The 26,455-nt window shown below is 42.5% G+C and overlaps 1 protein-coding gene across 2 annotated transcripts in view; it reads right to left on the bottom strand.

Annotated features, from left to right (window-relative positions):
• Positions 1 to 5,088: 5,088 nt before the first annotated feature.
• The window catches only part of LOC111965366 (natural resistance-associated macrophage protein 2), a 44,809-nt gene continuing 23,442 nt past the window's right edge, over positions 5,089 to 26,455 (bottom strand). For both annotated transcript variants that reach the window (XM_023989531.2, XM_023989522.2), the window contains exons 4-17: positions 25,056 to 25,175; positions 24,681 to 24,800; positions 24,414 to 24,520; positions 20,867 to 20,937; positions 20,681 to 20,748; positions 20,356 to 20,511; positions 13,390 to 13,548; positions 12,858 to 12,944; positions 12,561 to 12,680; positions 12,237 to 12,386; positions 11,826 to 11,899; positions 9,957 to 10,110; positions 9,695 to 9,757; positions 5,089 to 5,897 (exon numbers count right to left, since the gene is read on the bottom strand). In XM_023989531.2, coding sequence (XP_023845299.1) covers positions 5,769 to 5,897; positions 9,695 to 9,757; positions 9,957 to 10,110; positions 11,826 to 11,899; positions 12,237 to 12,386; positions 12,561 to 12,680; positions 12,858 to 12,944; positions 13,390 to 13,548; positions 20,356 to 20,511; positions 20,681 to 20,748; positions 20,867 to 20,937; positions 24,414 to 24,520; positions 24,681 to 24,800; positions 25,056 to 25,175 — 1,578 coding nt within the window. In that variant the 3' untranslated portion in view covers positions 5,089 to 5,768. The remainder of the gene's footprint in view (positions 5,898 to 9,694; positions 9,758 to 9,956; positions 10,111 to 11,825; positions 11,900 to 12,236; positions 12,387 to 12,560; positions 12,681 to 12,857; positions 12,945 to 13,389; positions 13,549 to 20,355; positions 20,512 to 20,680; positions 20,749 to 20,866; positions 20,938 to 24,413; positions 24,521 to 24,680; positions 24,801 to 25,055; positions 25,176 to 26,455) is intronic.

Raw genomic sequence — 26,455 nt, 5'->3', positions numbered from 1 at the left:
ATGCTGGGAGAAGCAAAGTTACATTTCTAAGAAAGCTGCTGGGATGGTGTAAATACAATTAGGCTGCAATGGATATTCCAACCCTGAGTCCTGGCCTGCTCTTGCTGATCAAAAACTTTTTTTGTGCTGCCCAACCAATGTCTGTGCTGTGTAGGTCTACGGTGGCAATTTAGGAGGAGAGTCAAAGGCTTCTTCTGAAAATAATTAAACTAGCCTATGTTCTGTTCAGTTTGAGAAGGAGAGCGCAAAGATGAGGACCAAAAGTCAACTTTGACAGCTTGCTACTACTATAATTTATTTCAGTAAAAACTATGTTTCTTGCCCATTATGTATTTATCAGAGTTACTGACCTCACAATAAGCCAGATTCGAGTAACTTACATTGTGGTGCTGAAACTTGAAGCAACAGCCGCAGTACAATCAATCAGAAATGGACAGACCGCTCATGGTGCTGTAGGTAGGCGTAATTCATTCAGTCTTAATGTTAATTAGACTTTACTAACAAGAGAGCTTTGTGTTGGAGCCTATTTCTTCCTATTTACAAAAGAGGTAGGCGTACCTGTTTGACAGACAAAACTAGGCTATGGGCTATCCATAGATTTGTTGGTCTAAGGCACTGCATCTCAGTGCTAGAGGCGTCACTACAGACCCTGGTTCGATTCCAGGCTGTATCACAACCGGCTGTGATTGGGTGTCACATAGGGCGGCGCACAATTGGCCCAGCGTTGTCCGGGTTTGGCCGTTATTGTAAATAAGAATTTGTTCTTAACTGACTTAGTTAAATAAATATTTGTTTTAAAAACCCACCATGCACTCTTTAAATAACAGCCCTTCACTGTCACGGCGGTAGGCTAAGTTAAAACCAAGACTCGAATTGAGGGTTAATGAGAGGGTATGCCATAGGCCTACCTTTTATTTAAGAAAATGGCAAAAAGCATGATCTATAACAGTGCTTTGGTCCGTGATGCTTTATGCTGTAAAACACCCGGGAAAGACACGACTCCGATGCATATGGGAATATCATTGCCTCGTGTTTTTGACATTGATGCTGAGCTAGAACCTTCTATAGCCGAGAAGACAAAAAATAGACTTTGCTTGGGAAGTAATCTAATTCTGTTACTATCAATTGATTAAGCTATTCACTTTCTGTACAATAGATGTTTAAATCGGAGGGCCTGTTGTCCGGACCTCTCTATGGGGGTACCACAGGGTTCAATTCTCGGGCCGACTCTTTTCTCTGTATTTATCAATGATGTCGCTCTTGCTGCGGATGATTCTTTGATCCACCTCTACGCAGACGACACCATTCTGTATACATCTGACCCTTCTTTGTACACTGTTAACAAACCTCCAAACGAGCTTCAATGCCATACAACACTCCTTCCGTGACCTCCAACTGCTCTTAAACGCTAGTAAAACTAAATGCATGCTCTTCAACCGATCGCTGCCCGCACCAACCCGCCTAGCATCACTACTCTAGACGGTTCTGACTTAGAATATGTAAACTCTCCTTCCAGACTCACATTAAGCATCTCCAATCCAAAGTTAAATCTAGAATTGGCTTCCTATTTCACAACAAAGCCTCCTTCACTCATGCTGCCAAACATACCCTCGTAAAACTGACTATCCTGCCGATCTTTGACTTCGGCGATGTCATTTACAAAATAGCCTCCAACACTCTACTCAGCAAATTGGATGCAGTCTATCACAGTGCCATCCGTTTTGTCACCAAAATCCTATATACTACCCACCATTGCGACCTGTATGCTCTCGTTGGCTGGTCCTCGCTACATATTCGTCGCCAAACCCACTGGCACCAGGTCATCTATAAGTCTTTGCTAGGTAAAGCTCCGCCTTATCTCAGCTCACTGGTCATCATCGCAACACCCACCCGTAGCACACGCTCCAGCAGGTATATTTCACTGGTCATCTCCAAAGCCAACACCTCCTTTGGCCGCCTTTCCTTCCAGKTCTCTGCTGCCAATGACTGGAACGAATTGAACGAATTGCAAAAATCACTGAAGTTGGAGACATATCTCCCTCACTAACTTCAAGCATCGGCTGTCAGAGCAGCTTACCGATCGCTGCAGCTGTACACAGCCCATCTGTAAATATCCCATCCAACCAACTACCTACCTCATCCCCATATTTGTTTTTTTCTGCTTTTTTGCACATCAGTATTTATACTTGCACATTCTGATCTGCACATCTATCACTCCAGTGTTAATTGCTAAATTGTAATTACTTCACCACTATGGCCTATTTATTGCCTTCATCCTTCATTTGCACACACTGTATACAGATTTTATATTGTGTTATTGACTGTACGATTGTTTATCCCATGTGTAACTCTGTGTTGTTGATTTTGTTGCACTGCTTTGCTTTATCTTGGCCAGATCGCAGTTGTAATTGATAACTTGTTCTCAGTTCCTACCTGGTTAAATAAAGGTGAAATAAAATAAAAACCCAGACAGCTTTTAGGTAAACACTTATGACCGACTCTCGTTGGGCTAAGCCACAGAATAAGAGTAGCCAGTAGTCAAAGCTTACATATTTCTGCGTTGGTAGGCCTACTCTGTCTGGGGTGGAAAAGTAGACCTAACTTTTGAAAGTACCATGCTCAGATTCCTATTGGATGTCGCAGATTTAATTGTTTGCAAACAAGACACACTGATTTAGCATTGTAGAAATAAGATAAAATGAACCCATAGGATAAGAATGGACAGAGAGAGGCCTGTAATTTTGGTAATTTGTGTGGTATTCAAAAATTCTGCTAATATGTAGAATTGCATGACATTTTTACAAAAAGGCCAGTTTTTCTCAGACCTGCAAATACAATGATAGATCCATGCAATGCTTTTACTATAAAGACATTCATTCCACCCCTACTCTTGTCCACAGTGGTCAGCGAACCCACAACTTTCTGGCCTGCAGCCCTCTGCGCTATCAACTCCTGTGTTGCCATGTAATGCTTACAGGATGAAGAACAGTTTCTAAAACTGCTTATCTAAGGCTCTGGTCTGTCCAGGAAGTGAGGGAAAATGGTAGGAATGTTCTCTGCTATCCACTTTGATTTAATTATTATTTGGGGTATAGGGGATGGTCACTTGTTTTTTTCCCTCAAGTGTTGAGGGAGGGTTTAGGTCAAATATATTTTGCTGAAGGGAGAGCCATCCATTTTCATTTCAGAGAGGCCCGATTTTCTCCATGTAACCCTTACTATAAAGACCGTTCACTCCCTAAAGAGAAGWATTGACAAAAACCTAATGTGTCTCAAAGATGATATTTTCATTGTCCGGACTGTTTAAAAATATATAAATAATGCTGTTAATGAGTTTGTACATAGTGAAATTAGTGAAAAGTATTTCATGATTTATCTTTGGAAAGTGACAAAAAAACAGAAAAAGTTATTTTGTACAAATATTTTTATTTTATTTGGCATGTCATTTTATTCATCAAAAATGTATGGTACCAGCGAAACTTAACAGCCACAAACTGTTGATACTTTAGTTTCCTTTGAAAAAGATGTATATAAAAAATAAAGTCAATATATCTATGCGATAGTTAAATTGACCAAATACAAATACTGGCTTTACAGTACATAAAATTCCACATTAAAATAAATGTCATCTAAACATCATGTAAACCATACAAGTGAATGACTTCTGTTTGAAGATTTCATAATTAAAACAATCCAGGGTAATGACTTAACTAAAGTGGTGTGATCATGCACACGCAGAGAGAGACCTATTTATGATAGATCTACACTCAAAATGTCAGTCTATAAATACATGTAAATTCTACAATGGTCATCAGGGGCTGTATTTAGCAGTGACACCTCTGACTTCATAGACTGCGTCAAGAAGCAGAAAAGGCCTGCATCTTTCATTATATTGGGCTTTGGGTACGAATTTAAACTTCAACAGAATTTCAATGGGTAGAGTTTTGTACTAACAAAAACACTGAATTCACAGAAAGAGGTCAGTACAATTGTTAGTATCACATTAACATTTTCCTTGAGAAATTATTTTAAGGAAATGGGATAATTTGGGCATGTGGGCTGCTTTTATGCCTTTCACTGGGGTGCTTTGGAGGGAATGACCAAAATAGCAGGACATTTGTAGAAAATTTTAAATAACTACACCCAAAATCTAAAATATTTATCTATTAGCACCTTGAGTGTGATAAATTGTGTTTTATAAATAAAATGTATAATTATTTTGAACACCCCTGCCCCAGTTTAAGCAGGGCAGTGGGTGCATACCATCTTTTTGAAATAAAAAAATWAAAACGTGGCCAAGATATTCCAGTTATTTTTTACTTTAAAAAAAAGTAACCTTTATTTAACTAGGCAAGTCAGTTAAGAACAAATTCTTATTTACAATGACGGCCAAACCCGGACGACGCTGGGCCAATTGTGCGCCGCCCTATGGGACTCCCAATCACGGTCGGATGTGATGCAGCCTGGATTCGTACCAGGGACTGTAGTGACGCCTCTTGCGTGAGATGCTGCGCCACTCGGGAGCCCTGGGGAGTTATAATTGCAAGTGCCAGAGCAACTGGGTTAGGAAGTTGTTCTTAAAGGGCCAATCCGCACTTGAAACAATAACAAAGCAGACACCCCGCCTCTGTTTTGATAAAAAGCTGAGGGATGGGCCTGGAGAAATGTAACCACTTAAATTCATAGACCGCGCTATGGATGCAAGGACTGACCCTTCAAGATTTGATGTACTGGGTTCTGATGGGGTACGACTGAACTATGGTCATGAGGCATTTCGAAGTAATATTCTTCAAGAAACAATTGATATACAATGAGTATACAAAACATTAAGAACACCTGCTCTTTCCATGAAAGACTGAGCAGGTAAATCCAGGTGAAAGCTATGATATCTTATTGATGTCACTTGTTAAATCCACTTCAATCAGTGTAGGACTTTAAGCCTTGAGATAATTGAGACATGGATTTTGTATCTGTGCCATTCAGATGGTGAATGCGCAAGACAAAATATTTAAGTGCCTTTGAACGGGATATGGTAGTCACGGTTCCTGTCAAGAACTGCAGTGCTGCTGGGTTTTTCACGCTCAACGGTTTCCCGTATGTATCAAGAATGGTCCACAAACCAAAGGACATTTAGCCAACTTGACAACTGTGGGAAGCATTGAAGTCAACATGTACCAGCATTCCTGTCCATGCCCTGACAAATTGAGTCTGTTCTGAGGGCAAAGGGGGTTGTGGGGAGGTCTTCCTAATATTTTGTATACTCAGTGTATATCATTAATTTATACACTCAAAAATGGATGTAGCAACTGTGAATTGGCCCTTTAAGTGGTTGCTCTGATAAAGTCTTACGAAAATTAAGTTCTCTGTGTGTTCATAAATAAAAAATTCTACAACGTACATGCATATAAATTGGTGGCAATTGCCTTTTTTGTAACAAACTCACTACACACAGTGTATTTCCCATATAAAATGATCACAGCTTTTCAAAGTCATGAAAAAGCTGGCTCATTTTTATAGTGCCACGTTGATCAAGCATGCTCGACATGATAAAAACCAACAACTCATTGGGGTAAACTTGATCATAGGCCTAACCTTCATATAATGCCAATCATAGTTAGGCTACCTGCCTAGTGGAATGTCAAGTGAGGGGTTCAAGGCTTCTTGTAAGGGTCAGATGATGAGGATGGGCACTTACGAAGGTCTGGCTGGCACTAAGGCACAGGAGGCGCACTGCATCCTCCATGTTAGGTCACCCCTGTGAATTCTCTCTAGCTACGGACTGTATCACTGTTAATAACCACTCCTCCAACGTGTTCTTCTTCTAATCTCTCCACCATCGTGTCGCTGTCCATGTCCATGTCCTTCAGCAGGTAAACGTCATTGTGGCCCGTCAGCATCTGTTGAGAAGTGAAGAAGAGCGTGAGATGGTTAATCTCATGCAATGCGAGTTTGATTCTCTTATTACTTAATGTCATAAGCACTCGATTGGTAGGATCTCATTCATCAACTCATTAACCATTCCCGGGAAATGCTTAAGCAGTTGTATGTTGACTGCGCATAGGCTACGTACTGTAAGCAGCAAAGCCCTCAAGTGATTGTGAGTGTTCAATCCCAATGTTGTRATCTATGGTGTCAAAAATTGACAAATGCAAAGAAATCGATCACTGACACAAAGTAGTGCTAACCACGTTTTTCTCATTGGGCTTTCTAGGGCCTGGTGATATTTATTCAACATAAAATACGGTCAGCCCAGTGCAATGCGGAGCTGCAGGAGTATGGTTCATCAGGACTTTTATTATGAAGTGGTTGCTACAGACTAGCCCTGCTAKWGCTGCCCCGGTCAACTGTAAGTGCTGTTATTACGAAGTAGAAAAGTCTAGGAGCAACAAYGGCTCAGCCGCGAATTGGTAGGCCACATAAGCATATAGCGCGTAAAAATAGTCTGTTCTCAGTTGCAACACTCTCTATTGAGTTCCAAACCGCCTCTGGAAGCAATGTCAGCACAAGAACTGTTAGTCGGGAGCTTGATGAAATGGGTTTCCATGGCCGAGCATCCGCACACAAGCCTAAAATCACCATGCGCAATGCTAAGTGTGGTCTGGAGTGGTGGAAAGCTCGGCGCCATTGGACTCTGGAGCAGTGGAAACGCGTTCTCTGGAGTGATGAATCACGCTTCACCATCTGTTAGTTCGATGGACAAATCTGAGTTTGGCGGATGCCAGGAGAACGCTACCTGCCCCAATGCATAGTGCCAACTCTCAAGTTTGGTGGAGGAGGAATAATGGTCTGGGGCTGTTTTTCATGGTTCGGGACAGGCCCCTTAGTTCCAGTGAAGGAAAGTCTTAACGCTACAGCATACAATGGCATTCTAGACGATTCTGTGCTTCCAACTTTGTGGCAACAGTTTGGGGAAGGCCCTTTCCTGTTTCAGCATGACAATGGCCCTGTGTACAAAGTTAGGTCCATACAGAAATGCTTTGTCGAGATTGGTGTGGAAGAACTTGACTAGCCTGCACAGAGCCCTGACCTCAACCCCATCGAACACCTTTGGGATGAATTGGAACGCCGACTGCGAGCCAGGGCTAATCGCCCAACATCAGTGCCCACCTCACTAATGCTCGTGGCTGAATGGAAGACAGTCCCGCAGCAATGTTCCAACATCTAGTGGGAAGCCTTCCCAGAAAAGTGGAGGCTGTTATAGCAATGGGGGGACCAACTCCATATCAATGCTCATGATTTTGCAATTAAATGTTTGACGAGCATGTGTCCACATACTTTTGGTCATGTAGTGTACAATAATGTTCAAATACCAAATAGATAGATAGCAGCTTCCAAATACTGTAGACTTGGGCTTATTATCATGTCAGCAGGATAAGAATTTCCATTGTGCAAGATTAACTTTTCACATCTTAACCTGGAATAGGACTGCAATAATTTGAGAGAAATCGAATTCAAACTTAGTTCTCTCATTGAAAAACATGAGAACAAGTCACACTCGCTCTGCTTGAGCATGAAAGAGAGGATATCAAAAACTATGGCTGACCGCTGAGAATCCTCTCAAAAGGGACAGGGAGGCCTCTGAACAGGAACAAGTGTATTTGTTGTCATTGGGGTTTACATAATGTCCGTTGCGCACAGCAGGTGCGTCATTTTCTGTTCAGGCTTCATTTTGTGTTCATTTCCCAATGATTCTACATGTTAAATCCAGGGTATCTGCAGATTCAATGAAGTTGAATTTAAGACCTTATTAATGCTACTCGGAATGCAATTTAAATACAAATTTTAAGGTATGCGTGCTCCATACACCTGCTAATATTCCCCTCTAGAAATGAGCCAATGTTGGCAAAAAGTAGTATTTTTAGGGCTGGCTCTTTCAAAGGCTATAGCCTACATGGCTCATATTATCAGGCAGGTGTGCTATTTTAGCCATGAGCATTTGTCCTGTAGCCTAAGGAATTTAGTAGCATAGTGGCTAGGCTATAGATGGCTGAAGCATGGGGTTGCCCATCTGCATTTGTTTAGGCTACCCCAATGGGCTAATAATTAGCTAGATTTCAAACTAAGTGTTCAGAATTTTGGCTTCGATACCAATACCAGCTTAATGCTCACTCAATAGAGTTGAGCTGAAATAAAAATGCCTTAAAGTCAAATGTACACTGGGTGTGCAGGCTTTTGATTCAGCCCTGCTCAAACAACAGAGTCAGCTTAACAAGGTCCTGTTGAGCAGTGAATTTGTAGAATCTGGTGCTAGAGTTGGGCTGAAATAAATGTCTACTCACCCAGTAGCTCTCCTGGAGGTATTATGATATAACATTTGAACATTAGCCTACAACCAAAATGTTGAATAAAATAATTCCCTCATTCTATGAATCAGGTATCAAATAGCTATACTTCAAAGCAAGGTAGCTAAGCAGGAGGGCTCTAGACTGACTTTTTCCAGTGCCAAGTAAGACACGAAAGAAGTGAGCTATTTCATCTAACATGTTCAGGGAATGCATAATGGATATTTTGATGTGCAACATGTCAAAATAGGATTCAGAATAATCAGATATCTTTTGAGAGATGAATTTGCCTGCATGTTTTGTGCATATTGGCCTAGGCTATATGCTATATAATTTACCACCTGAGGAAATGGGAACTCGAAACACATTAGCTAGATTGCTAACTCTAAATATTATATGGTTGCTAGATAGCAATGCAATTGATCTAACAGTACATTTGATGTTTTACAAAAACTTTCCATTGGTAGACCTATATAGACTACTTGATGCCTATTCACCACAAATGGCGCTCTCCACTCCATTCCGCCGGCACATAATCTCAATTACATACTTTGCTTGTAAAGTGGTGTTTCCTCTATATTGACAGTTGAGAAATAATTGGTATACTCATAAAGCAGAGACATTCCTCTTTTTTAWCGGTAGTTGTTTCAAAAACTGTCTTTCGTTCAATTAGCCTACATTTTGAAATGTTGCTTAACTGTCAGTACGCTTGCGCCTATCAGAATGAATCTCTTCCTTTACTCCGTGTGCAAAGAGTGGAGCGGGAGTGAGAGCCAGCAACGAAACAAGGAAAGGGCAGATACTTTCATTGTGGGAAGCAGGTGAATGCACATTACTGTTGACCAAATAACGGTTTTAGAACCAAAGAATCTGCAGGCATGTTGTGTAGCCGAATCACCGATGTAAGCAAAATTGCTTAGGTAAGAGGGAAATGACAGTGTCAGCAATTTTCGGTTTAGCGCCCCAACTCTAGTCTTGTTGTCTATCAAATTGTACAGGCTACCTTGTTCTCTCCTCTCTCTCCTCTGGCAATGGACCGACGCGCACTGGCACACGCAGAGGCGCACACGTGGATAGCTCTCTAACATCTTGAAAGTGCGCCTTGAGTATTATTTGACGTTCAATCGTTTTTTTGCCGTGGTGGCAACAATTAAGTAGCTGGACAATATAACAGAAACACTGTAGTCACTTTCTTCACATTTTCTAAGACCTTTGAAAACAGATAAATTAATTTAAGACTACGAACCTCCGGACACCCTGTGAATTGCCACCGTTCTTTGACAACCAGCAGGTGATCTACTGTGCACAGCCGACATTTGTGTTGGTCTATCTTTTAAACACTGTCTTSTTCAGTTTTAGGTGTCATACTCTGGCTGTTCCTCTATGAATACAGAAGGTCTGTTGTTGCTTACCCTGCTGGTCAGACAGGACACATCCAGACAGGAGAACCCCAGGGCTATCAGACAATGCCACACCTGTGGACACACACAAAGAGGGTAGGAGGTCAGTAGAGGGTCATTGTACTCCCTATAATAGTTTACAATGCATCTTTYCAAACCCTGCATTCAGTATTCAGCAATGAAAAGTAATCACCTCATTCTGGTGTTAATATACAGTGTTGTGTGCTAATCTAGCCCGGTCCATGGTGTTATAATGACTGCTATAGTAACTCACCAGGTAGCCCACAAAGCATAGGTACGCTATACAAAGCAAGCCCGCCAGCACATAGAGAGCCACACTGCTTAGGCTGGTCACGTAGACCACCACAAAGTGCATGTTGATGGCACAGACCACCAGGATGACCACCCCTCCGCCTATCTTCCACACCCTGAGGAGCACAGGCACAGCTGAGATGGTAAGTTGGCACAATGATAAATTGTCACTGTCATCACATACAGAAAATCTAACTGCATCCAAAATGGCAACCTTATTTCCTACAGGCCCTGTTCAAAAGTAGTATAATATGTAGGGAATAGTGCTGAGCGATGAACCGAAATTTCAGGGGGGGGTTCGGTTATTAAACAGCTAATTGACAGACGTCGTTTCGATTACTTGAATTCCATTTAGTTTCTCTAGAGAAATCAAATAATTCACAAGATAAATTAAGTCAAGAACTATGTGGGACGCTGGGCTGATTGGAAATTGTAGTTTTCATTAGACAAATATTCAACCTAGCTCAACGCAGAAACTTGGTAATTAACTATAATGAATGACCACAATCCATTGCGCCTGTTCTTTCTGGCCACGGAAAGAGGCGAATACACACAGACCATAGGAGACCGCATGAAAGAGGAATGACGACGAGAGGGATAGAAAGTTCGTGAGGTAGCTCTACCTGATTGATAGTTAGCTACTACTATCCTACCTAAATAGGACGACTTGTTCAATGGGAAGCACAGAAATAACAGATGGTTGTCTGGCTGGCTGCTACTGCTTGAGCAGAGATGGAGTCTCGTGTGGCTCAGTTGGTAGAGCATGGCACGTGCAACAAGGGTTGTGGGATCGATTCCCATGGGGACCAGTACAAAAAAACGTAGCTTTCACTACTGTAAGTCACTCTTGATAAGAGCATCTGCTAAAATAACTAAAATGTTCCACTACAAGTCCATGGTGTTTGCCTACAAAGCAAAAAGAGGAACTGCCCCTCCATACCATCAGGCTATGCTCAAACCCTTCATCTCAACCCGAGCACTCCGTTCTACCATCTCTGGTCTCTTGGCCCTCCCACCGATAACGGGAGAGCAGCCCCCACTCAGCCCAGTCCAATCTCTTCTATATCCTGGCACCCCAATGTTGGAACCAGCTTCCCCCTGAAACTAGGACAGCACAGTCCCATCTTCCAAAAGCGTCTGAAACCATAACTCTTCAAAGAGTATCTTAAATAATCTCCTCCTCACCTCGACTACTATGCCTGTAATATGTGGTTGTCCCACCTAGCTATCTTAAGATGAATCCACTCACTAACTGTAAGTCGCTCTGGATAAGAGTGTCTGCTAAATGACTCAAAATGTAAATGTAAAATGAGATGATGATTTAAAGGAATTAAATTATAAAGTCATCAAATAAAAACTAAGTAATATACACAACTGAAATATTGTATTAAAGTAAGTAATGTGAGTACATTTTGGTTGAGAAGCAGTAATAGGCATTCACAACCATCATGGGGCTCTTATTGTTTTATTCTGTGTTGTTACAGAATTCAATCCACTGTCAGTGTCAGGAAAAAGGCAGGTGATGGCTGAGGGAAGCTCTAAAATAATTTTAATGTCATTATTTCAGAATGTATTTCATGTTAAAAATAATACTGATTCTTTTTTAAATAACCGAACGAACCTCAAAAAGCACTAATCTTTCAGCACAAGTAGAAAAGTAGGTTATATTTGAGACGCATCCCTGTCATCACGTCTATGAATTAATTGGTCTATCAGTGAAAACACAAAACCAATCGGAGTCATATAATAATAATTTGGTGGGTGCTTATATTTTTTTATATTTTAGGAGACCTGCTGCCCATCTCTGGGGTAGAGGGTTATGATGACTCACAGTCCATTAGCGAAGTCATTCATGATGGATGTCAGACTGGTGAAGGTCAGGATGGGGATCAGAGCAAACGGCAGCTATAGAAGAACAGAAAGAACAGTTAAAAATGACTGCATACAGTCCCCTTCTATACCTTTGAATACAAGCATCAGTGTAACACCCTAACAGACTCCCAGCCAGCCCTGATTAGCTGTTCCACTAGGAGAACAGCAGTACCCAGTCTCCATGGTGTTCTCTCTCTAACCTGCATGTCCCCAGACCCAGCCTCTACTCTCTCTGACCTGCCCCCATGTCTCCTCTCTCTCTCTCTGACCTGCATGTCCCCAGCTCTCATGTCTCCTCTCTGTCAAGCCTCCCTGTCTCTCTCTCTTTGTCCTCCATGTCCCCAGACCTCCCACTCGCTCTCTCTCCGACCTGCATGCTCTGCAGCACGTTGAGGAAGTCGTTCATGCCCGTCAGGTGCTGCACGTCCTGGAAGATGGCCACCAGCAGGGTGGGGAAGATGGCGATGGAGCGTGTGAGAAGAACCCGTGCAAAACGTGACCAACGCAGATTCAAGAAACCCTGAGGCAGGGGCAAAGAGAGAGAGAGAACTAACAGTCAACACACCCACATCCGGACCTACACAAAACTCATTATCTCACTCACACACATACACAATAATGGTTAACAATACAATTTGCAAACTCTCGCATACACACAGAAATACAGTCAATGAGTATATCAGCACGTTCTCACCTCCATGACAAACTGGCCAGAGTAAGTGCCAGTCATGGTGGAGCTCTGTCCCGCAGCAAGGATCCCGATGGCCCAGATGTAGAGGGCTACAGGGCCAAAGAAACAACCCAGCACCACCCCCTGTACAGTCAGAGAGTGACAGACAGAGAAAGACAGAAAGAAAGACAGTCCCCTCTATGGTTATGCATCTTATCAATACCTAAATAAATGTAATTTCATGACAAAATTATTGACAGATCCTGTGATTTCCTATCACAGGAAGTTATGTAGACTGTTGTTAATCCATTAAAGACGTACCCCCTTGTAGATGTCCACCTGTAGCCTGCTGTTGTCCAGGGGGAAGAGGTCTGTGTGTGGACTGTCTGATGCATTGCACATTGCATTCTGTGACACACAGAGAAGAGCAGCAGCACATCACAAACAAAGGACGTCACTGATTTAGAGGTGCCATACTGGCCATGCTATATTACTATTTATAAACTGGATGGTTTGAGCCCTGAATGCTGATTGGTTTACAGCCGTGGTATATCAGACCGTATAACACGAGTATGACAAAAGTTATTTTCACTCTTCTAATTAGGTTGGTAACCAGTTTATAATAGTAATAAGGCACATCGGAGGTTTGTAATATATGGCCAATATACCACGACTAAGGGCTGTGTCCAGCCACTCCGTGTTGCGTCGTGCATTAGAACAGTCCTTAACCGTGGTATATTGGCCATATACCACTCCTCCTCGTGCCTTATTGCTTAAATAAAACATCTGTAACGGAGTGTTACATTCTGAGACATAAGATGACATGCTGGGTCTGGTTAGTCGTTATACTCACCACTTCAATGTTGGTTTTCTCGTAGAAGGCCTCGGCAAACACTGCTACAACGAAGACGTTGATGAGGAAGGAGATGAAGAGAGCGATAGTCGACTCGATGAAGTAGTATTTGTTGGCCTCCTTCACCTCCTTCTTGTTCCCACGATCTATTGACCGAGACTAGACGATAAAATTTCATTCAAATTAATTAAAATATAAAATCACAATTGCTGTGACATTGGACTTTCAGGTTGTTTGCCCCAAAAATTGGGCAATGATTCTGTTCCAATTATTGTCAAAATGTATTCACTAATATTGTATATGTCATAGTGAAGGTCTATGACGGCTCTGGGGCGGCAGGTAGCCTAGAGAGGAGAGCCAGCAACCGGAGGCAGGAAGTGAGCTGGCAAACTGGAGGGTTGCTGGTATCAAATCCCAGTTTTCATGGGCACACAAATTCAAAATAACGTATGCGATTGCAAAATCAAATGCTTCTAACCAAAAGTCACCTTACCTTGATGTTTAAAACCTAAATCGATGCTGTCATTAACGTGGTTCTTCAATAATTATGCATTTGGTGTCCAGCTGATTAGTTAAGTCGTGATATTTTCACATCATCTGATCCAAGAAGGAATTTTCCAAATGACAATCAAGAGACAAACAGCTGTTGTGATGGCACATGTGATGCAACACCAGCCCAAGTGCTGGGAAAAAAAGTGTTTGCGAGGAATGTCCAGAACAGGTATTCTCAAACGGGGGTACCCCAGTTGCCGTCGGGGGTACGCCAAATAAAAACGTGATTCACATTTTCAAACAGTCAATTTATATTTTCCAACGGGTCTATACATTTGGATTAGTTATTTTTTCCTCGCCTGAGTAGCCTCGTTTCACTGCCAAAAATAAAATGAAACCATCTAGTGTTCAGCGAAATAACACAATGTCAAATACAGGTAGCCTAGTCCAATAATTAACATCAAATCACATTAAACCGTTACTCTCTCGCGGGAATTCCAAACGTAGCTGCTGCTCATTCTGTTTGCTTGAAAACTGATAAATGGTAAAAACAAAAAGGCCCGCATCCATAGAGACACATACCAGCTCTACTGGTAGTACTGCTACGACCAGCAGTACTACACCTGCACCTGTCGACGACGCAAGTTATTCTGCTTCCACGAGCACATCCAATGCTAGCATCAGTAATTCTACATGTGTTGTTAGCCCAGCTAGCATGGACACTGACAGTTGTGAATCTGATGCAGCCGAAGAGCTACTGCCCCCTTACCCGGGAAAGCACCAAACAACCGACAAGGACGTTGGACCAACGAAGAGGCGCAAATATGATGAGAACTACATTGATTTACTTATATTGGGAGTAGTGCCTTTCCTATGTGCAAAAGTACTCTCACAACTCAATGAAACCTTCACTCTTGCGCAGACATTTAGAAACAAAACATGTCAATTTGAAAAATAAGCCACGGAAGTTTTTGGAGCGAGAATTAAGGCGACTTTCAAGTAGTAAGACATGTATAAAAGCAACAGATACCATTAATAAGAAGGGGCTAGAAGCGTCTTATATGGTGATCTACCGAGTGGCTAGGACAGGAAAGCCCCATTCTATTGTGGAGGACTTAATTATTCCTGCTGCCGCAGGATTACAAGACATCTGGGACAATAACTATACAGACAATGACTTCATCAAACAACACTGTTTCACAACACATCAGTGACATGGCAGGAGATGTTTTGAAACAATTACTGCTTAGCATACAAGCCAGTGAATTCTATGCGTTAAAGCTGGATAAGTCAACAGACGTGGCGGGCCTGGCACAGCTCCTGGTATATGTCCGTTACTTTTATGGGGGGTCAGTTAAGGAAGACATCTTCTTCTGCAAACCACTGGAAACCAGGACAACAGGAGAGGATCATTTTAAAGTACTGGATAGCTTTGTGACATCAAATGGACTTTGGTGGTCAAGTTGTGTTGGTATCTGTACTGATGGTGCAAAAGCCATGACACGGAGACATAGTGGAGTGGTAACGCCCGTGCAAGCAGTTGCTCCCGACGCCACTTGGGTACACTGCAGCATCCACCGAGAGGCTCTTGCTGCCAAAGGAATGCCTGACAGCTTGAAATACGTTTTGGACACTACAGTGAAAATGGTTAACTTTGTTAAAGCAAGGCCCCTGAATTCTTGTGTATTTTCTGCACTATGCAATGATATGGGCAGCGATCATGTAACGCTTTTACAACATACAGAAGTGCGCTGGTTATCAAGGGGCAAAGTATTGACACGTTTTTTTWAAATTGAGAGACAAGCTTAAAGTTTTCTACACTGACCATCATTTTCACTTGTCTGATCGCTTGCATGATGACGAGATTCTCACACGACTGGCCTATCTGGGTGATGTTTTTTCTCACCTGAATGATCTGAATATAGGATTACATGAACTCTCCGCAACTATATTCAATGTGCGGGACAAAATTGAGCCTAAGATTAAGAAGTTAGAGCTCTTCTCTGTCTGCATTAACAAGAACAACACACAGGTCTTTCCATCATTTAATTATTTTTTTGTGGGCAAATGAACAAGCTTACGGACAATGTCAAATGTGATATAGCGAAGCACCTGAGTGAGCTGGGTACGCAATTACGCAGGTACTTTCCCGAAACAGACGATACAAACAACTGGATTCGTTATCCCTTTCATGCCCTGCCTCCTGTCCACTTACCGATATCTGAACAAGAGAGCCTCATCGAAATTGCAACAAGCGATTCTGTGAAAATGTATTTTAAATCGGAAGCCACTGTCAGATTTCAGGATTGGGCTGCGCTCAGAGTATCCTGCCTTGGCAAATCGCACTGTTAAGACACTGATGCCCTTTGCAACCACATACCTATGTGAGAGTGGATTCTCAGCCCTCACTAGCATGAAAACTAACAGGCACAGACTGTGTGTGGAAAATGATTTAAGACTCTCTCTAATACAACCCAACATTGCAGAGTTATGTGCATCCTTTCAAGCACACCCTTCTCATTAACCTGTAGTGAGTTATTCACAATTTTCGATTAACAAATAAAGTTTTATATGTAAGATMGCTAAATAAAGAGGAAAATTATTGATTATTATTATATTATTATTTGTGCCCTGGTCCTATAAGAGCTTTTTGTCACTTCCCACGAGCCGGGTTGTGACAAACTCACACTCATTCTTATGTTTAATTAATGTAAAGTGTGTGTGTGTGGCATGCTTACAATGATGGCAAAAAACAACATTTGAGAGTGCGCTGACCCTGGTGCTAGAGGGGGTACGCAGCTGGAGGTTGAATGTTTGAAGGGGTACGGGACTATAAAAAGTTTGGGAACCACTGGTCCAGAATATTTTGTAGTCTCATTCATTACGCAAGTGAAGACAGTTGTGCCTGGTTCTACGTTGGCTCGAAATATCCCTAGCAAATTGATGTTGATCTGTTGTTGTCTGCTTGATTTACAGAAGCATCTCGTTAGATTTAACAGAGAACGCATCAAGGTAATGAGTTCATGTTTTCATATGAGTCTGCTGTGTGCAATTGTGTAGTGATGGGTTTGGATTTCTGAGCTTAACTATTATTAATCATTAGATCTAATAGAGACATGAGGGGTGCAATAGCTGAGGGTTTACACCATGAGTTGTCTGTAGGAGGAAGGGTTATGGTGGGTGGGAGGGAGGGGCTGAGTGCAGGGTAAACGGTCACACGTGGCAGTACTGATAAGGGGAGAGAGCCGTGGATGAGGGGGTCGAGGTCAGGTCAGGTTAAGGGAAGAGGAACCGCTTATTTCCTGTATCACTTAGTTTCCTACCTAGTAATAAAGATGCAATGTTTAGCGAGAAGGAGGAGACTCCAYCCAAAGTGGGGTACATATACCACCACTATTGTAACCATGTCTTTGTCGATTCAGCTGTTCGATCCTTTGAGAAGAATACATTTGGTTTAAGCTTTCCTAGTGTCCGTCGAGTTCTTACTCTGATAATTAGAACCTGACAGTAGTATAGACCAGGGGTTCCCAAACTTTAACACTCGGGACATCCCTTACCGCATTGGGAAACATCCCACACCCCCGCTGAGCACAAGTCACGCATATYTATATGGGTAAAAGCACTGTTCATGACACAAACTCTTCACACCCCTCTTGTTGGTGGAGAGGATTTTTCAGGTTAAAGCTACACATTTTGTCATGGGGTGCAAATCAAGTTCTTGCAATTCAATACATGTTGCCATGTCTAATGTGTGACTAAAAGTGACAAAAAAATTGCACCAATATCTATGGTCTAAAAAAACATTAGCTGACATGGGCCAGTTAATCTGGACATTTCTGACAAGTTATAAATAGCTCTCCAAGGTCTGCAATGACTGACATGATAAGAGGAACTGATTCCATTTTCAAAATTATACCTTGTGCAATCTACTACTAAAACTTTCAAGAGTAAGTTTAAAGCCAGACTGAGTTCCTTTAACCTCTTAGATGTAAATGGAAAAATGTTGATTTCCGCAGACAGAGTTCCTTTAACCCGCCGCACAGTTTGGGATCCACTGGGATAGAATATTGAGCAAAACCAAACACTGTTCCTATGATTTATTCTGGATATAATGACAAATTATACTGAACAAATATATAMATTTGCCACAAAATGTCCCGTGTGGCTCAGTTGGTAGAGCATGGCGCTTGCAACGCCAGGGTTGTGGGTTCATTCCCCACGGGGGGACCAGGATGAATATGTATGAACTTTCCAATTTGTAAGTCGCTCTGGATAAGAGCGTCTGCTAAATGACTTAAATGTAAATGTAAATGTAATAAATGCAACATGCAATAATTTCAAAAGGTTTTACTGAGTTACATTTCATATGAGGAAATAAATTCATTAGGCCCTAATCTATGGATTTCACATGACTGGGAATAGAAATAAGCATTGGTTGGTCACGGATACCTTAAAACAAAGGTCCCCACAAATAGCCCCAGGATCTCATCACGTTATTTCTGTGCATTCAAATTGCCATCAATAAAATGCAATTATGTTTGTTGTCCGTAGCTTATGCCTGCCCATACCATAAACCCACCACCACCATGGGGCACTCTGTTCACAGTGTTGACATCAGTAAACCGCTCGCCCACACGACGCCATACACGTGGGTCTGCGGGTGAGAGGCCTGTTGGACGTACTGCCAAATTCTCTAAAATGACGTTGGAGGCGGCTTATGGTAGAGAAATGAACATTAAATGATCTGGCTACAGCTCTGGTGGACATTCCTGCAGTCAGCATGCCAATTACAAGCTCCCTCAAAACCTGAGACATCTGCACATTTTAGAGTGGCCTTTTATTGTCCCCAGCACAAGGTGCACCTGTGCAATGATCATGCTGTTTAAATCAGATTCTTTATATGCCACACCTGTAAGGTGGATGGATTATTTTTGTCAAAGTACAAATGCTCACTAAAAGGGATGTGCATATGGAACATTTCTGGGATCTTTTATTTCAGTTCATGAAACATGGGACCAAAACTTTACATGTTGATTTATATTTTTGTTCAGTGGGCTTATTCACAAGATGTTCTGGTAATTAAATAACATGACAAATACATTTTGTTTTCCATGTTACACCTGCAATTTAAACAATACGAGGGGCTTGAAGACGACAACTTGAACTTGAATTTGAAGCTCAGAAATTAAAATACTCGAATAGGCCAACTTTAAATCAGACATTTCCTCAATTTGGTGCTTGAAAAGTCCTTGTAATTATTGTAGCCAATTTATAAGTCATAATTAACACCCTTATAATTATGTGATTTCATTTTTTATCTGTTTTTGTGAAAGATGTGGCCACTTTTGTTTGTTTCCCGCTACTTTAATTGAAGGGTGTTACTCTACTCTGTTGAGGTAAAACCATGTGCGGTTATTATGAGGACAACAACATCTAATGTTGGCTTCAACTTGGCTTTCCATACAAATCCTTCCATAAAAAAAAAGCAACCTGGTTTTTGGTCACTTTCTCATTATAAAAACAGCGACGGTGAGATTAAAAATGGTGAGATTAATGCTACCGCTATTCATGGCTTTTTATGTGTGCCTGCGTCTGCCATAGTCTACAAGGAAAAAAATGCATGCATCCAATCTATTTCATCAGGCAATGTCCACATTATTCTCACATATTTTAGAATGCAATAATAATTTGAATATCAATGCATTGGCAAGGCCTACAAAATGCATTATTCTTAAAGTGATAATGGCCTACTTTTTCTGACACTTCTTGCATGTTGTTTTTTTTTGGGGGGGGGGGGTCTGTATTAGGCCCTATATGTACAATTATATGACATTGAGGTCCTTGAAAATTACAATTAAGTATTTTAAAAAGTCCCTGAAAGTCCTTGAATTTGACTTAACAATGTCTGTATGAACCCGGCTTAAAGGAAGTATAGTCCTAGACCTATGTTGTTGTATAGCTGGAGTTATGGTTCAATTTGCATATATTCATTCCTCTAAGTACACATGTGGAACTGCATGAAAATCTTTTTTATTTACGTTTCAAAGCATTTCAAATGTTGATCCCAATGTCACACATTGGCCCCATTATTTATAGAAAGACCCTTATGTAAGCCTATGTGTATGTATGTCTGTCTTTCGGAGGCGTTGGGTTAAAAACGGAAGTCAAATTTCGGTTGGCCCTTGTTTGGTCTTAAGTCATAGTGAAGGTCTGATTTCTTGTACTATGTCCCAATTACTTATTTGACTAAACTGTACTGTTACAGTAAAGGCATTTAGCTCCCCTGTACGATGTCAGTGAAAGTCTTGCACTAGTGCCTTGCGGTCAGATGCCACAGTTGCCATTCCAAGCGGTGATGCAGCCAGTCAAGATGCTCTCAATGGTGCAGCTGTATAACTGAGGATCTGAGGGTCCATACTATGTCAAAGCAGGTCTTTGACTCCCCTGTACCATGTCATAATGCAAGAAACCTACCTTGACGAGAGCTGAGTGCAGGTAGATGTTGTGGGGCATGATGACGGCTCCTACGATGCCCACAGCCTGCTCCATCTGGGCAGGACCACAGCCCTCACAGTACGGCAGAAACATCCCCTTGAGCAGCTCCCCCTGGTCCGGACGCACCATCACATACTACAGGCACATACACACGAGATGGCAGTCAGATACACACAAATGCAGAAAAGAAAACCTACCAAATTCTATCAAAGCTGCGCTATATACTATAAAACCCGGCTGGCAGGTTTACAGAAGGGGATTTTTTATTTTTTAAAGATGAACACAGGGAAAAGCTTGTTCTTACCTCATACCCAAAGCTTACAGCCATGATTGTGATGAGAAACCCAAAGAAGGCTTCAAGTTTTCTCAGGCCTAAAAAAACAAAAGTTGAAAATCACATTGAAACACACCCAGACAGAAATTGATACACACCTGTACCTAAGGACCATTAAATCACATACACATCTTGCTACGCCAAAGAAACACTCACCATATTTATCTAGAAAGAGGAACACAAAGGTGTCAATGATGGTGATGAGGACACCTCCCCAAAGTGGAATCCTGGTAGATGGCAAACAACAATGTTAGTTTGAGCCCAATACATTGACCTCTAGAGCAGCTGTTTTATGTCTATATCCCAAAAGTCACTGCATGTCTGTATCTCCACTTTTGACCAGAGGCACCCTATTCCCTATATTGTGCACTACTTTTGAACAAAGGTCATACAGTGCATTCAGACCCTTTGACTTTTTCCACGTTTTTTGTTATGTTACAGCCTTATTCTAAAATGGGTTAAATCGTTTCCCCCCCCCATCAATCTACGCACAATACCCCATAATGACATAGCAAAAACTGTTTTTTAGGATATTTTGCAAAAGCATTAAAAATCTAAAACTGAAATGTAACATTTACATAAGTATTCAGACCCTTCACTCAGTACTTTGTTGAAGAACCTTTGGCAGCGATTACAGCCTCGAGTCTTCTTGGGTATGTCGCTACAGGCTTGGAACACCTGTATTTGGGGAGTTTCTCACATTCGTCTCTGCAGATCCTCTCAAGCTCTATCAGGTTGGATGGTGAGCATAGCTGCACAACTATTTTCAGGTCTCTCCAGAGATGTTCGATCGGGTTCAAGTCCGGGCTCTGGCTGGGCCACTCAAGAACATTCAGAGACTTCTTCTGAAGCCACTCCTGCATTGTCTTGGCTGTGTGCTTAGGGTTGTTGACCTGTTGGAAGGTGAACCTTCACCCCAGTCGGAGGTCCTGAGCGCTCTGGAGAAGGTTTTCATCAAAGAGCTCTCTGTACTTTACTCCGTTCAGCTTTCCCTCAATCCTGACTAGTCCTCCAGACGTGATGCTTGATATTCAGGCCAAAGAGTTCAATCTTGTTTTCATCAGAACAGAGAATCTTGTTTATCATGGTCTGAGAGTCCTTTAGATCCTTTTTGGCAAACTCCAAGCGGGGTGTCATGTGCCTTTTACTGAGGAGTGGCTTCCGTCTTGCCACTCTAGCACAAAGGCCTGATTGGTGGTGCTGCAGAGATGGTTGTCCTTCTGGAAGGTTCACCCATCTCCACAGAGGAACTCTGGAGCTCTGTCAGAGTGACCATTGGGTTCTTGTTCACCTCCCTAACCAAGGCCCTTCTCCCCATGATTGCTCAGTTTGGCCGGGCGGCCAGCTCTAGGAAGAGTCTTGGTGGTTCCAAACTTCTTCCATGTAAGAATGATGGAGGCCACTGTGTTCTTGGGTACCTTCAATGCTGCAGACATTTTTTGGTACCCTTCCCCAGATCTGTGCCTCGACACAATCCTGTCTTATATAGACAGATGTGTGCCTTTCCAAATCATGTTCAATCAATTGAATTTACCACAGGTGGACTCCAATCAAATTGTAGAAACATTTCAAGGATGATCAATGGAAACATGATGCACCCGAGCTCAATTTCGAGTCTCATAGCAAAGGGTCTGAATGCTTATGTAAGTAAGGTATTTCTGTTTCTTATAAATGTGCAAAAATATCTAAAAACCTGTTTTGGCTTTGTCATTATGTGGTATTGTGTGTAGATTGATGATTTTATTTAATCCATTTCAGAATGAGGCTGTAACATAACAAATTGTGGAAAAGGTCAAGGGGTCTGAATACTTTCCGAATGCACTGACAAAGGGAAACCCAGCCGCGAGCTGTCCAGTGACGCGAGCCTACCAGACGAGCTAAATACCAACTATGCGCGCTTCGAAGCTAGCAACACTCAACTATGCATGAGAGCACCATCTGTTCCGGATGACTGTGTGATCACGCTCTCCGTAGCCGATGTGAGTCAGACCTTTAAACAGGTTAACATTCACAAGGCCACAGGGCCAGAAGCATCACCAGGATGCGTACTCAGAGCATGCACTGACCAGCTGGTGTCTTCACTGACATTTTCAACATCTCCCTGACCCAGTCTGTAATACCTACATGTCCACCATAGTCCCTGTGCCCAAGAACACCAAGGTAACCTGTCTAAATGGCTATTGCCCCGTAGCACTCACATCTGTAGCCATGAAATATTTGAAAGGCTGGTCATGACTCACATCAACATCATCATCCCAGACACCCTGGACCCACTCCAATTCGCATACCACCCCAACAGATAACACAATCTCTATTGCACTCCACACTGCCCTTTCACACCTGGATAAAAGGAATACCTATGTGAGAATGCTGTTCATTGACTACAACTCAGTATTCAACACCATTGTGCCCTTCAAGCTCATAACTAAGCTAAGGACCCTGGGATTAAACACCTCCCTCTGAAACTGGATCCTGGACTTCTTGATGGGCCGCCCCCAGGTGGTGAGGGTAGGCAACAACACATCTGCCACGCTGACCCTCAACACAGGGGCACCGTAGGGATGAGTGCTTAGTCCCCTCCTGTATTCCCTGTTCACCGATGACTGCATGGCGCACGACTCAAACACCATCATTAAGTTTGCCGATGACAACAGTGGTAGGCCTGATCACCGACGATGACGAGACAGCCTCAGGGAGGTCGTCAGAGACCTGGCAGTGTGGTGCCAGGACAAAAACCTCTCCCTCAACGTCAGCAAGACAGAGGCTCTGATTATGGACTACAGGAAACGGAGGGCCGAGCACGCCCCCATCCACTGGGCTGTTGTGGAACAGGTCGAGAGCTTCAAGTTCCTTGGTGTCCACATCACTAAGGAACTATCATGGCCAACAAACATCAACACAATAGTGAAGAGGGCATAACAACACTTCTTCCCCCTCAGGAGGCTGAAAGGATTTGGCATGGGCCCTGAAATCCTCAAAAAGTTCTACAGCTGCACCATTGAGAGTATCTTGACTGGTTGCATCACGGCTTGGTATGGCAACTGTTTGGCATCCAACCGCAAGACGCTACAGAGGGTAGTGCGTACGGCCCAGTATATCACTGGGGCCGAGCTCTCTGCCATCCAAGACCTCTAGATCAAGCGGTGTCAGAGGAAGGCCCTAAAAATTGTCAAATACTCCTGCCACCACCCAAGTCAGACTGTTCTCTCTGCTACCGCATGGCAAGTTGTACCGATGCTCCAGGTCTGGAACCAACAGGACCCTGAACAGCTTCTACTCCCAAGCTAGAAGACTGCTAAATAGTTCAAAAGTGAACTAATAGCTACCCAGAATATCGGCATTGACCCTTTTTGCACTAATCTCTTTTGACTCATCACATACGCTGCTGTTACTGTTTATTATCTATCCCGTTGACTAGTCACTTTATCCCTACCTATACATATCTACCTCAATTACCTCGTACCCCTGCATATCGACCCAGTACTGGTACCTTGTGTATATAGCAAACTCCTTGTGTTATTATTTTTATATTTCTTCTACTATTTATATGTTTGTCTCTGCATTGTTGGGAAGGTCCTGTAAGTAAGCATTTCACTGTTAGTCTACACGTATTTACGAAGCATGTGACAAATAAAATTTGATTTGATTCTTAGTGTAGTACATTGTTGTCTAGTTGGGCACTGGCTGGTGGTACTGTAGCTACCTGCCAACAGAGAGGAGGTTGAAGGCAATGGCACAACCAATGACCTCCTGCATGTCTGAGCCAATGATGGCCAGCTCCACCATCAGCCACAGGATAATACGAGGAACCTGGGAGTGAGGAGGGGATGGAGGTGTGAATAACAAGACTGGATATAACACGCACAGCAACCACATTCAATTACATTAAACAAAACCAAACCCTTTTATATGGTGTTATACCAGACTGTGTATGAAGAACTGGAGTGTAAGGCGAGGGAGGGATACTCACAGTAGGGTACTGGCGGTTGCAGACCTCTGCTAGGTGCATCCCTGTGACAACCCCCAGGCGTGCAGCCAACCTCTGCAAGAGGAGGCCGATGATGGTGGCCCCTAACAATACCCACAGGAGCTGAAAGAGGGCGAACGGTACAATGGTGATGAAACATGGGATTAAATGAGTCAGTGAAAGAGATAACCAAGAGCAAAAAGACCAGAGGGAACAGGGTATGCTGATTCTAGAATTGAATGGAATAAAGTACATCTTCACTGTCAAACGGAGATAGAACTTTGCAGATGAAATCATTTTTGCCATAGTTTTTGAGCATAGTACCCCTGCCGCTAGAGAGTGAAGGTCACCCATGGCTGATGTTGTGTCTGTGTTCACCTTAAAGCCAGCTTTAGCTCCAGACTGTAGATCAGACTCGATGTTCCCTGGGTCCAGATAGGCGATGCTCATCAAGAAACCAGGACCCGTAAAGGCCCAGAGTTTACGGAAACTGAACATCTGAACGAGAGAATCACGAATAGCACAATTAATGCCTGAAAATAAATCTTAGCATGAAGTATTATCTGTCATTGAAGATAGGATGATTCATAATTTCTAAACTATTCTATAGTCAAAGCAACTTCGTGTATATCACTTTATACAGGTCATAAACTTAATGTAATAGGCTCTGAGGTCATAGGCCCTGTGATGTCACGGACTGAGGTAATAATAATCTCTATGATGTCAGACAGGTAATAATCCCTGTGATATCATAGGCTCTATGACTCAATAATCATTGTGATGTCATACCTGGTAAGGTTGTAGCGGTATTTATTAGAGAGGGGTAAAGAAAGATTTTGTTCGGGCGCCAGGCAGGTATTAACCATGCAGAAAGGATAAGAGTAGAATGGAGAGAGTACCACTACCAGACCCACACACATCAGCAGAAGAGACTGCCTAGAGTGTAGCCTGTTTACCAGATAGCCAGTGGAGAGAAAAGAGAATACACACCCTATAAAACCCACATCACAGCACAGGGGTAACCCCAACAAGAATACCTCATACAATAATAATAATAATAATAATAATAATAATAATAATAATAATAATAATAATAATGGCAGAGCAATTTAGCAGCAACTTCATACAAGAAAGAACCCAGTCATCAACAGAGGTTTGGCAATAATCTATTATCTTCCAGTGGAGGAGTGCAGAGGGTATGAATGTGGGGGGTGTTCATAGACACAACAAAGGCCTTAAAAATGTCCACAATCTTCTCGGCCACATATCATTAGTACACCCCACCTCAATACAGTTCAAATAACAATACACAACTTGCAAGCAACCTCACTTTTAACTAAAATGTCCACCCAAATACTTCTGGCAGGGCAATAATAGTCCAGCTCTAATGAACTTCAATGGGAAGTGCATTTGAAAAATAGAGAGTCTGTTGCAGGGTAAAGCACTGGAACGATAGAGGGAAGAGAAAGAGAGAAAGAGAACAAGAGAGATCTTAGCTGTGGTCTTCAGGCGTGCCGGTGTACTGTCTGACCGTCCGATGGTTTGTATGTCAAAGCTTCGCAACAATAAATCCATGCAATCCATAACCGGCGCAGTCCCAAATGAAAACAACCACGACCTAGCGCGGTCAAACCGATGATTGAGTTATATACTTTATAAACTACACACGCTGAAAACAAACAAAACTTCTGCAGCATAGCACACACAATCAAACTGTCTCGCCACCCAAGAGCCCCCCCCCCCAAAGAGCTGAACGAGCTGTCTTTATTTCCTCCTTC

The sequence above is a fragment of the Salvelinus sp. IW2-2015 genome, linkage group LG1 (assembly GCF_002910315.2).
Source record: "Salvelinus sp. IW2-2015 linkage group LG1, ASM291031v2, whole genome shotgun sequence".
NCBI classification, from domain to species: Eukaryota; Metazoa; Chordata; class Actinopteri; order Salmoniformes; family Salmonidae; genus Salvelinus; species Salvelinus sp. IW2-2015.
The sequence above is the reverse complement of the archived record's forward strand: the minus strand, read 5'-3'. Positions and strand labels throughout refer to the sequence as shown.